The sequence below is a fragment of the Mytilus trossulus genome, chromosome 10, assembly GCF_036588685.1.
Source record: "Mytilus trossulus isolate FHL-02 chromosome 10, PNRI_Mtr1.1.1.hap1, whole genome shotgun sequence".
NCBI lineage: Eukaryota > Metazoa > Mollusca > Bivalvia > Mytilida > Mytilidae > Mytilus > Mytilus trossulus.
This window is the reverse complement of record NC_086382.1, coordinates 2,243,726-2,256,467: the sequence shown is the minus strand read 5'-3', so window position 1 is coordinate 2,256,467 and position 12,742 is coordinate 2,243,726. Positions and strand designations below refer to the sequence as shown.

General features: G+C 33.1%; 1 protein-coding gene across 3 annotated transcripts in view; it reads left to right on the top strand.

Moving 5' to 3' along the window:
* LOC134686720 (angiopoietin-related protein 7-like) overlaps positions 1-12,742 on the top strand; it is a 31,473-nt gene that overhangs the window by 1,455 nt on the left and 17,276 nt on the right. Inside the window, exons 1-2 of one of the 3 annotated variants that reach the window (XM_063546423.1) lie at positions 947-1,447; positions 2,228-3,994. The exons of 1 other annotated variant lie outside the window; for it this stretch is intronic. In XM_063546423.1, the coding sequence (XP_063402493.1) occupies positions 2,251-3,693 (1,443 nt within the window). In that variant the 5' untranslated portion in view covers positions 947-1,447; positions 2,228-2,250 and the 3' untranslated portion in view covers positions 3,694-3,994. Of the gene's footprint in view, positions 1-946; positions 1,448-2,227; positions 3,995-12,742 lie in introns of those variants that run through there. One more of the 3 variants, XM_063546421.1, reaches the window with a different exon arrangement.

Below are 12,742 nucleotides of genomic sequence, written 5' to 3'. Positions count from 1 at the left end.
TCACCTGCAAGTTTTTACTCCCAACTTTTTATTCAATTTAAAAGACGCAAAATAATTCATCGATAACACATCAGAATCAATGTGCATCTTATTTTGATAGAGTGCATGGTCATTTATATGCATATTCTTATTTATGCGCTTTTATTATACTGCTGATCCTTTTGAGTATTACATTATGATTGTCTAATTCATAACAACCGAAACAAAAACATATTTTTGGTTGACATGAGAATTTTTAGTGGCGCGATCACAAGCAACAGTCTCATAAAATATTTATGGAAATCTGTATTCATATTCCAATAACAGATTTTATTTTTTGATATCGTTTGTCATGTAAATGAATACCACAGAAAATAAAAAGGGTCCAAAGATACCAGAGGAACATTCAAACTCACAAATCGAAAATAAACTCACAAGAAAAAAAAAGAAAAAGTCAAACAGACAGGCAATAGTACACAAAACACAACATAAAAAAATAAGCAATAAGCAATAAGAAACCCACCAGAAACTAGGGGTGATCCAAGGTGATCCGAAAGGGTACTATAACACTACTGAATCAAACCACAAGGATATGTCATTTGTTCAGATACGTAAGCTTAAATGATTTTCATTGCGGAATCTCCATTTTGTGTAATCCAATCTTTACCATAAATGATGTAAAAATTAGTTTTACATCCTATATACCATGCTCTTTCTACTTGCTTTTTATGTGCAGGTATTTAGCAGAAAAAGGATTTGTTTTGCAATATCGTTATATACAACTGTTAAACTGATATTCGAAAAAATGATGTCCACAAAGTAGAACAATTGTTTTAATTCAAGGGTTGTTAAGATTTGAAAATCTCTGTACAAGTGAAATATATATTTTTTTACCATGAAAGCTGTATTTCATTTACATGTTTTTGCATAATTTTGAGGATAAAGGATAATATCAGAGAACCGCGGGAATTATACATGTACGTATACGCGTAAACTCGCTTTTATTATGTAACGTCATATCCGGAAAAAATTGGAAGGGAAGATGCTCGAGAGGGTAAAACATGAATATCAAAAATAGCAAATACCATTGTATCTGAGGCAAATTCTCCGGCATTGGTGGAAAATAGGCAAACTTGTTTGAAATGAGAAAAACATATTAGAATATGCAAAAAATACACTAGCTATCAACCAATCAAAATCTGGCTTTTTTATGTAAGGTGTTATTAAATATAACATTAACTTGAAGACGGATGTTTATCATAAGACTTCGACCTGCGTGTTCATAAGCTATTTTTAGCCTGGAAGAATTTCCAACTCCCACACAAAGTAAAATTATATATAAATAAAGACAGTATTGTGATATATAAATTTCAAAAAGCAAATTCTATAAACATAACGAATACAGTACATAATTGTTTCTTATAAAATACTTGTGTGTGTTTTTAAATAGAATATTTCACATACAAAGGTAAGATCTTATTTATGCATTAAAATTTCCTTAATATTGCATATGCAAGATTTTTTTCCCTTTTAATATATTCTTTTAAATTTTAAAGATTTTTTTTCCCTTTTAATATATTCTTTTAAATTTTAAAGATTTTTTTCCCTTTTAATATATTCTTTTAAATTTTAAAGATTTTTTTCCCTTTTAATATATTCTTTTAAATTTTAAAGATTTGTTTCCCTTTTAATATATTCTTTAAATTTTAAAGATTTTTTTCCCTTTTAATAATTGAAATAGTAGAAAAGGGAATTAAGAATTTTACATAATCACATACTATTATACCCTAAAGACATACTATAGGGGAAAATCACAAAAATACTTAACTCCAAGGCAAATTCAAAAAGGAAAGTTCCTGATCAAATTGAAAAAATCAAAAGCGCAAACACATCTAACGAATAGATAACAACTAGCATATTCCTGACTTGGTACATGTATTTACATATGTAGTAAATTGTGTATTAAACCTGGTGTTAGTTAGCTAAATGTCTCACGTGTTATAAACGACCCCTTTAAACAGTTTGTTTATACAGAGAGGACTCATTTAAACATTCATGCGTCCTATCTGTCTAAAGCGGAATGTCTAAAGCGGAAGAAAACATAATGTCTTGGTAATAAGTACATTAGTTTATTTTCCTTTTTTGGATGTCTAAACAGCTTGCAAAGTTGACTCCTCTGTGAACAATTCCTAATTTTTAAAAGTAGTCATACTTTTCTTTCCAATGTACTCTACATTGTATCTTACAGAATTAAGCAGTTTTTCAGTTGGGATGTATGGTGAAATGAACTGCGACAGGTGTGATATGGTTCACCGCTTCCCGGAGCCAATCAGAAAACATGTTGTGGAAATTCTCAAAACTGGCCAAGTGTGTAAGGAACTTATCAATTATGACAACATTTTGCTGTATTTAGAAGTGAGTTGCATCTCCCGTCCCCTGAAAACAGCTTGTGAGGAGAAGCTTCTAGAATGCGTAGCAGTGATGAATACAATAGACGCTTTACAAATCGCTGAAAAGTATGAACTTTTACTTCTAAAGAAGGAAGCCATAGAGTTAATAGCCGACCATTTCAAGAATCTGTGGCATACTGATTCGTTTGTAGACCTTCATGAACTTAGCTTAGAAAGAATTTGTCAGGTCGAAAAGGTTTTTAAACATGACGATGTTTTCCGAGCTTTGGAAAAATGGCTAAATAGGAATCATGAAAATCGTTTGATGTTTTACGGAAAACTTTTACATTTGGTCCAGAAACAGCGGTCTCCTCGAAAATATTTTGACAGTGAAAAAACATACCATTTATATCATGCCATGATCCTTCCGTCTGTTTTATCAAAGTATACAATAGAAGTGGCTGTCTTCAACTGCGATGGTGATCTGGTTTGTCACAGGAATTTATTTAAAAGTCATGACGTAAAAGACAGGTTTTCTGTTGCATGTGCGCAAAAAGATGAAACCGAAGCACCTTATGTTTACATTGCATTTGAAAAACATGTTGTTCGGTACGATCCTGTTCTGTTAAAGCATGAAAACTGTCATAATCTCAATCATCAACGGTCAGAATGTTCTTTGGTGGTTCTTGGAGATTTCATTTACGCTCTTGGTGGCCACCATAATGGAAATAATGTGTCAGAAATAGAAGAACTGGACACAAAGCACCATCGAAATAAGTTCTTGATTAAAAAGTCATGGAAAACAATTGCACATCTACCGGACAACGTAAAACTTTCATTCGCCCCATGTATGACTTTTTTGAATAAAATATACATTGTTGCCGAATTATTAAGTAATGAAAATATAAAGTCGACGGGCCTTTTAACTTTTGACCCAAATGAAAAATCAGTCGAAATAGTGGCCATTTTTTTGAAAAAATGTTCGGACTGTAGAGCCGTTCTCTATGATTCGAAAGTATTCATTGCTTCAAGCGAGGGATATTTTCTGCAATATGACATCGAGACAAAAACGTTTTCTTCCTGTAAAGATTTACCTACGAAAGGAACTAATTTTGGAATGTATGCTGCAAGAAACAATATTTACTTTGTTGGCGCGTCCGTTTCCGATAATAACATTGATAGATTTGAAAAAGATGGATATGATATTCAGACAAACAGCTGGAAACGAGAACGAAAACTACCATGTAATCTTCCAATTTATGGAAGCTGTGACATTAAAGTCCCTTCCTACACTAATTTGATCCCATTTAATGATTCAAGGTGACTAGACAACCATTTGTTAAGTTGTATTACTAATAACGTTGATTCTTTGCTTTCTATATACTCATTGAGATGTTTTAAAATTAAATTTCCAAATTGTAAATCATATGTTGAGTTGTTCCTATGATTGAAATCATTTGCCTGAAGGCTGTAATTTAACTTAGCAATATTAACGAACTAATAGTACTGCATGAAAACTCAAATCAAAACATTCGATCAACAAATGTTTTTGTACGATATTTAGGTCATGTATTGGAATCGATAGTTTGTAGCGTACAATTAAAAATGATGCATGTATGCTAAAATTCATTTCTTAGCTGGTTCTTTTTATAGGTTTAAAATGTAAGTAAAATATTGAGTTTTACCCCGCAGGTCCTTTACGTTATTTTGTCATGAAAAACACAGACGTCGTAGAAAAAAACCAGGATTTAAACACAAGTTTATCTTCTTCCTTGTTATAACAGAACTGCGTAATTTTCTTTCCAGAAACCAATCTTTCAGATAATGCGTCATAGATTTTATCAATTCGTTGAAAAAGAATCCTGACCAGTGTTATCAGTATTCGAATTCTATATATATCTACATAGTACAATGATTTTGAACTATATTTACTGATATAAACAGATAAAACCTGACTGGGAATGTTGAAATATGGATTAAGTTGGAAAAGTGTGAGATCACTCTTCAAATTTCACGATCAGTTTTTCAAAGTCAAAGGTCAATTATGAGCTATTGTTCAATTGATCTTTTGTATTTTAATGTGTTAAAAAGGACATGGGAGATATCCTGTGAAATGTTTAAAAAGAAAATACAGGAACAAAGAAAACTATAAAGAAACGAAAGGCCATAGCAACAATGAACTTTCTTCATATCGATAACAAATCAACGTTTAAAATTTTCATGTGATTTTAAATCACGTGATAAATAATCAATTTTGATGATTTTTCGGGTTGTTTTATTTCAATTTCAATGCAAAACATTTTCAAATATTTTTTTGGATTTGTATCTTTGTTTTTGGCTTTTGTCAAATCATGCTTAAACGGTTTTGCCCTTTTGTAATTTATTGTCATAACCTTTTTTTATATTTTTGGCTTACCTAACCTTAGGCTTTTAGCGTTCGGTATGTAGGTTACATGTATTCGAGAGTTGTGCGCGCACAAATCGTTATCATACGTATTATTGACTTGAAGCGTGCTTACAATCTGAGTTGACAAAACACTATAGACGAAATGACATACAAGAGTTGCACTACAAAAATAAAACTCCAACAAACAACAAACACTCCAATCCCCACAATAAGAAAAAAAGAAAAAAAACAGGAAAAAAAAACCCGTCAAGAATGGGAACAAAATATTCTATGCTTTGAGAATGCCACGCTTTCTGCGCTTAACAGAATCCTTGCAATAACTGTGAAAGTAGGTATAGATGGACGTTCCTAAGAAAAATCTCTGCCTATGTCTTCCCATATGAAACATACTGATGCCAATATTATATAGAGGTAGTCGAAACTATGGCGCACTATCCCGCTTGACATACGTTGAAACTTAATATCAGATTTATTGTAACTTTGTTCTCGTTCTCAAAGAAAATATTTGCCACTAGACATTACATGCATTAAGCAAAAAAGAAGAAAAAACAGCACTATTGTTTTAGTCTTGCCACACAAAAACATTAGAAAATCTATCCACAATTCGAATATCCACGTGCTTAAAAAAAGTTGAATTCCTAATATGTATTTAACTGCCGCTAGTCAAAATTAACCTCCAAGGAAAACTTCAAAACGGAAAGTCCAATGTCAAAATCAAAAGCTCAAACACATCAAAAGGGTGGAAAGCAACTGTCATATTCCTGACTTAGTAAAGGCATTTTCCTATGTGGAAAATTGTGAAATTGACCTGGTTTTATAGATAGCTAACGTCTCAATTGTTTGACAGTGGAATATAATTCCTTTATATTGAAAACAAGGTGTGAGCAAAACTAACAGACAAAAAAGGAAAACATGTAAAAAAAAAATGGGGTACGACAGTCAACACGTTCAACATTGTGTTATAATCTTATTCACTATTAGAAGAAGAAAAAAAACAATGTCAACAAAGAAAAACAAATTTGCATATTGACACTCTGTAGACAAACCACATAAGCATTAATGAAATACAAGAATACAGAAAATGACAACGTCACAATGACACAATGTCGGGATGCATAAATACTGACACACGCAAAAAGGATATAACCAAAAATTTATTAAACAGTAAAGGTTTAAAATATACACAGACAAATTAAAGAAAAATAACAATGCCTCTGCAGTTTGGTGGTTCAACGAAAATGCAAGTGGATATCCACAACTATTCCAGTGTAATGCAAGAAAATGACAAACCTGCATAGTTCAAAGCAAATAACAACTTCTTAAAATCAGATTTATCTCAGACTTAAATATCAATCAGAACACATACAAAATCGAATGAATTAAGCGCAAACACCTCATGAACAGTTAGAAAACAAATGATCGTATGCATTACAAACAGAAGGTTGGACCGTGACTGCTCATATGTAATTGTAGTAATGTAATTATATTTCATTTGATGTTTTATTTATTTATCGTATAAAACAAAATCCAAAGATCTACGTAGTGTGTTGGATTGTAAACCTTTGATACTAACTTTATCTAAAGAATAGATAAATTGCCCGGTTCGTATCTAAATTAAGAGGCAAGATAAACAACGCTACCGAAAAATTAACATGCGCTATCCCATTGATGTCATTTTGTTCATTTTGTATGAACATTGAAAGAAAGTAAACTGAACTGGTATTTCCAAAAATTCAGTTTATTAAAAAATTTTAATTAAAAGCAGGTCATCTGTCATGATGGTCATTAGAATTACTTCAATGAAGAGTCAACGATTATCAGCTGTTTTAAAAAAAACAAAAAAGATTTTATGTCAGTATTCGTTTATAGAAATGTCTTAATTATTAATGGTATTTTGCTTTGAACATCCGTGCACCAAAACTCGACTACAAAAGCTATACATGCTTGTATATTAAAGTTAAACATAGTTTTGCACTAATTGCATCACACGGCAGCGAATTTGTTTTTATCAGTATAATTCTAAACACATGTTTAGAAATAACTCGTCTTCAATCTAAATTCAAAAATCAGATTGGGGCTTTCGGAAGCAATTTTCACGAAAATATTATAGGACGGTCACAGTAAACGTCAGAATCGTACTTAACCCACATGTTACTAAAGACAGCATATCGTAAAATTCAACCACAGCAACTCATTGACTATTATATGAGTTGTCCTTAAGTCGTTGTGCAACTGATAACCAAAACAATGCTTCTTTTTCGTTTCCAATAATCTGGTCTGCTCGACTCAGATATAAACATTCTCTGTTTTTCCAAGGGCTAATAGGGTCGATGCAATAGTTGTTTTTAACAGTCCAATAAAGTCTCTGTAAGCTTATTCACAGTTGTGTCATTCCATTTAGCTGGTAAAAACATAGAAATTGAATATAGTGCAGGGAAACAACGGATGGACAAAGGATTGCTCGAGGTTTGTTAGACAAATGGATAAACAAGTCTGTTTCGATGGTAGTTTTTGGTTCCGGCCTTAACATAAACTCGCGCGCCCGCGATCTTATATCTTTAAAAGTAGCATTGTTCTGAAATATTTGTTTCATAAAAAGTCTGTACAGTCCCTTAGATTGAAGGTAAACAACTTTTCTACAGTACATGTAAGTCTATCGTAATTAAGAACTGTAATTGCTTCATTGTATTGTTTATGGAAATAAAAGTACAAAGCGATCCTTAGCCATCCTTAAAAAAAGAAGCGTCTTTGTACGTTGCGATAATTGCAGGACAAAACCACTTTCGTCTCAGAAAACAATTTCTCTTATTTGACTTTTGATGGCTTCTGTAGAATGTTTCGCCTGCAATTTCTTCGCTAAGGCAAATAAGACAAAGCAAATATATACTTCGGGTTTCGATTGAAAGATCAAAATTACTAACTTTATCCACAAACAAATCAATATCCAAACATATTTACCAGTGGCATTATAGCGATATTAAACTCGTGACTACTATGGGCGACTTTAGCAGCATAAAGACAATTAAAGTCCTTCAGTGAGTGACATTCTAAAACACTTAACCATCCAATGTCATAAAATTTCTTTGAAATTGTAACTAAAGATGCCCGTGGTTGCCCTTCGAATTTCCTGTCGATCATGTATGTTCTGGAATAAAATAATTAGGAAGGCATTCATGAATATTCCAATAAATCAATCGTTGAAGACATGACATAAAGCATTGTATAAGATTATTTGGAGTCCAAATTGAATATGGAAGTTCTTCGGATATCCAGAGTATAGTTGATTTCAAAAAGTAAGAGCATATTAACTTGTCAACATTTCCAGATTTTTTAACCACCTCTTTAACAAAAAGCTTAAGTGAAGCGTAGCATGTAAATTGTGTATGATTCCAAGAATGAATCAATAACTTTTCTGCTTGAGAGATTGAAAGTCTCCATTCGAGAGGATTATCTTCTACTGAATCGGATTTGCTACCTACAGGAACAAGCAAAAAACGGATATTTTCTATTAAGATTTCAGCAGGCCAGTTTGATGATCGCGATCTTGTAAAAAATTGATAAGCAATTCCTGCCCAGTTGTCACATTTCAAAGCAAAAGCAAAGTCTATTGAATCATCTAGTGTAGTTAAACAGGGTCCATTTACCTTAACTGGCATTTTCATACAATTCAAATTCGCATTGATCGATTTCCATATTTTTCCAGAAAGGACTGGTCCTGAATCGGTAACAACAACACACTTTGATAGCATGTTTCCAAATGGACTTTTCTTTCTATTTTTATTAACTAATGTAGGGTGATTCTGGTCTACTCTTATCATACCGAAACCAGGTTGAGCAATATGTACATCCAAAAATAGAAAATGTTTGTTTATACACTTACATGTAGAGCTAGTGCATTTAACATCGTTATTTTGTACTGGCATCTTGCATATAAACATGATATCAAGATCACTTCCTTGGAAATGTAATCCCTCGGCCTTACTGCCACTACTAACATACTTTGTACTGGCATCTTGCATATAAACATGATATCAAGATCACTTCCTTGGAAATGTCATCCCTCGGCCTTACTGCCACTACTAACATACTTTGTACTGGCATCTTGCATATAAACATGATATCAAGATCACTTCCTTGGAAATGTCATCCCTCGGCCTTACTGCCACTACTAACATACTTTGTACTGGCATCTTGCATATAAACATGATATCAAGATCACTTCCTTGGAAATGTCATCCCTCGGCCTTACTGCCACTACTAACATACTTTGTACTGGCATCTTGCATATAAACATGATATCAAGATCACTTCCTTGGAAATGTCATCCCTCGGCCTTACTGCCACTACTAACATACTTTGTACTGGCATCTTGCATATAAACATGATATCAAGATCACTTCCTTGGAAATGTCATCCCTCGGCCTTACTGCCACTACTAACATACTTTGTACTGGCATCTTGCATATAAACATGATATCAAGATCACTTCCTTGGAAATGTAATCCCTCGGCCTTACTGCCACTACTAACATACTTTGTACTGGCATCTTGCATATAAACATGATATCAAGATCACTTCCTTGGAAATGTAATCCCTCGGCCTTACTGCCACTACTAACATACTTTGTACTGGCATCTTGCATATAAACATGATATCAAGATCACTTCCTTGGAAATGTCATCCCTCGGCCTTACTGCCACTACTAACATACTTTGTACTGGCATCTTGCATATAAACATGATATCAAGATCACTTCCTTGGAAATGTCATCCCTCGGCCTTACTGCCACTACTAACATACTTTGTACTGGCATCTTGCATATAAACATGATATCAAGATCACTTCCTTGGAAATGTAATCCCTCGGCCTTACTGCCACTACTAACATACTTTGTACTGGCATCTTGCATATAAACATGATATCAAGATCACTTCCTTGGAAATGTAATCCCTCGGCCTTACTGCCACTACTAACATACTTTGTACTGGCATCTTGCATATAAACATGATATCAAGATCACTTCCTTGGAAATGTCATCCCTCGGCCTTACTGCCACTACTAACATACTTTGTACTGGCATCTTGCATATAAACATGATATCAAGATCACTTCCTTGGAAATGTCATCCCTCGGCCTTACTGCCACTACTAACATACTTTGTACTGGCATCTTGCATATAAACATGATATCAAGATCACTTCCTTGGAAATGTAATCCCTCGGCCTTACTGCCACTACTAACATACTTTGTACTGGCATCTTGCATATAAACATGATATCAAGATCACTTCCTTGGAAATGTAATCCCTCGGCCTTACTGCCACTACTAACATACTCTACGGATTTTGTTCCAGTGCAATTTAGAAATGCATCCCGAACGTTAAAAAATTGTCTTCTATAAAGTACAATTTTCTCTGAATCCACTACTCATTCGCACAGAAACTTGTAAAGTCTTTGAGAAATTTCCTCCATGTCTGTAATATTAAAATAACACTTAATAGTCAGATAAATATAAAAATGTATTTTCTTCTGAATAAATTGTCGTATGTTTACATAAAACTGTACATATACATTCGTATGGCGATTTCAACATTGTAAAGGGAGCAACCCTCTTAGATTTAATACTTTTTATATTATTTTGATAAAATTTCCGTAAAAAGTAATTTCAAATAAATAATGCAATACAGAAGAACATTAAATGAGTCATGCTTTTGACAAGAATAGGGAAATTAATGAAATATTAAGATATCTTCCTGTTAAACATAACAATAAAACTTTTTAATAAAATGTACATGTAAAAGATTAGACCATATTAGGTTTCTTTTATTTAAAAGTACAATAACATATAAACTGAAAGGAAGATTTTGTTTAAAGCATTTACACCTGTACTTCTTTTACTTTGTTATGACAACTAGTAATTTTTGTCGACGAATCAAGGTTATCAATTTGCAAGTTCTTGAATTTATTTGAAAGATCTTTTAGGGACAACAAATGAACCTGTTTTGATGGGTTTATTTTTTTGAATGCCTTTATCTGAATTTCAACTGAAAAGATACGATTGAACTAATTAAAAAAGGTTGAAACGTTTCTTTGTAAAAAGTCATAATGAACATGTTCAGGGTTTCCCCTGCGTCAATTATTTTTTTCGCCACCTCTTTCGCCAAAGCAACAAATCGAATTATCTTATCACTTGGAATTGATCCCTCGTGTAAGGTGTAATTGTTACATTGAAGGGTTACTCTCATGCCAACCTTTTGAATAGATTTCTTCATAACCACAGTTTTCTTTTCTAGACCATAGTAAATAAGTAAAACTATATGCTTGAAACACGTGTGTCACTGAAACGACTTTGAAGTACCCACTCAAATAAATGATCTATATGAAAGTTAAATGATAAAGTTTTAAATCAGAGACTTTTCTTGCTTTTGGACATTTTTCGTCATAACAATAATTTCCTTTATGGACTATCATTAAAAGAAGAGGAAGCGTAAAAACTTTGCTTCAAACACGTGCGTCGCAAAGTGGTTAATAAGTCCCTTTTATGTCATGTGACAGAAGCCATTTAACCATATCATTTTGTCATATCATACAATCAACACCTTTATTAATTAGTCCTTTGATGTCGATAGCTATGAATGCAATCAGCTGATTATTGATTTTCTGTCAAAATCTTAACGAGTTCAAGATGAATTCTGAGTATGTTTGATCGGTGAAGTCAGAGAAACCAGAAAAAAGTAAATAAACAAGATGGCTGAAATAAATCGTTCTATATATTTCTTTCGCCAAATTCTTTCGCCAATGACGAATTTTAATCGTCACAATTATTATTTTTTCGCAAATTGCGAAAATGGCGACCGCCAGCGGAAACCCTGAACATGTTAAAGACCTGTAAAAATTAGCATACAATTTATTTGTTAAATTACTGATTACTTTTACAACTGCCTGCCAAAAAAAACCTCGTGATTTATTTTGCAAATAAACCCTTTATAAAACACTACCAAGTTATTTAAAAACAGATGTGCATACTGCATTTAATAATATACAAAAAATGAAAAATTCCTGATTTGGATGGTTTTACCACTGAATTTTATTAAACAAATCCTTTCCTGCTGCGTTCTTCCAAAGAAGCATTTAAAGAAACCAATTTATCAATTTCACATTCACACGAAGTTATCAACTGTCTACCCAAAGTTGGACTACCTAAACATTTAAAAAAAAATCTGAATTGGCTAGGATTATCAGTTTTCCTATCGAAGGTCGATGGTTTTCTCCGGGCAGTCCGTATTCCCTTAATTTTGTCAAGTTCTATTGACTTTCTCTGTTTGAATTATAGCTTGGAACTAGATATTTATATATCTCTTTTTGTTTTGTTACAAAAGGAAATATATTTGCAATTTATAGTTCAGTTAAATAGAAATTATAATCACTTGACAAAGATGAACCACTTTTTGATATTATCATATCCGAATCATAATGCATAGAATTGTAGCGAGATCATATGACTAGTATCAGTCACAGTCAATTCGTACAGTTTGATACCTGTTATTATCCTTGTTGGTATTACTACTGTACTAGAAATGTAAGTGACTCACTAGATATTTGTGTGGTACATGATTGTGGCCAAAGAACGATAACAATAACTTATAATGTTCCAAAATAGGTAGATACTTCATAAGCCCACTGCATCACTGAGAGCCGTGGTGTAGTGGTTAGTGCATCGGACTACTAACACAAAGGTTCCTGGTTCGATTCCCGTTTGGGATGAAAATTTCAGGAACTCAATTTTCGGCTCTCCCTTGACACCATTTGCGAGTATGGTCTTGAGGAAACGATGATAGTCTGTCGGACGGGGACGATAAATGGCTGACCCGTGTTAAGAGAGAGCCATATCTCTTGCACGTTAAAGACACCCTTGTAGATTTCGAAAAAGAGTAGGCTAATGCCGCTACAAGGCAGCACTCACACCC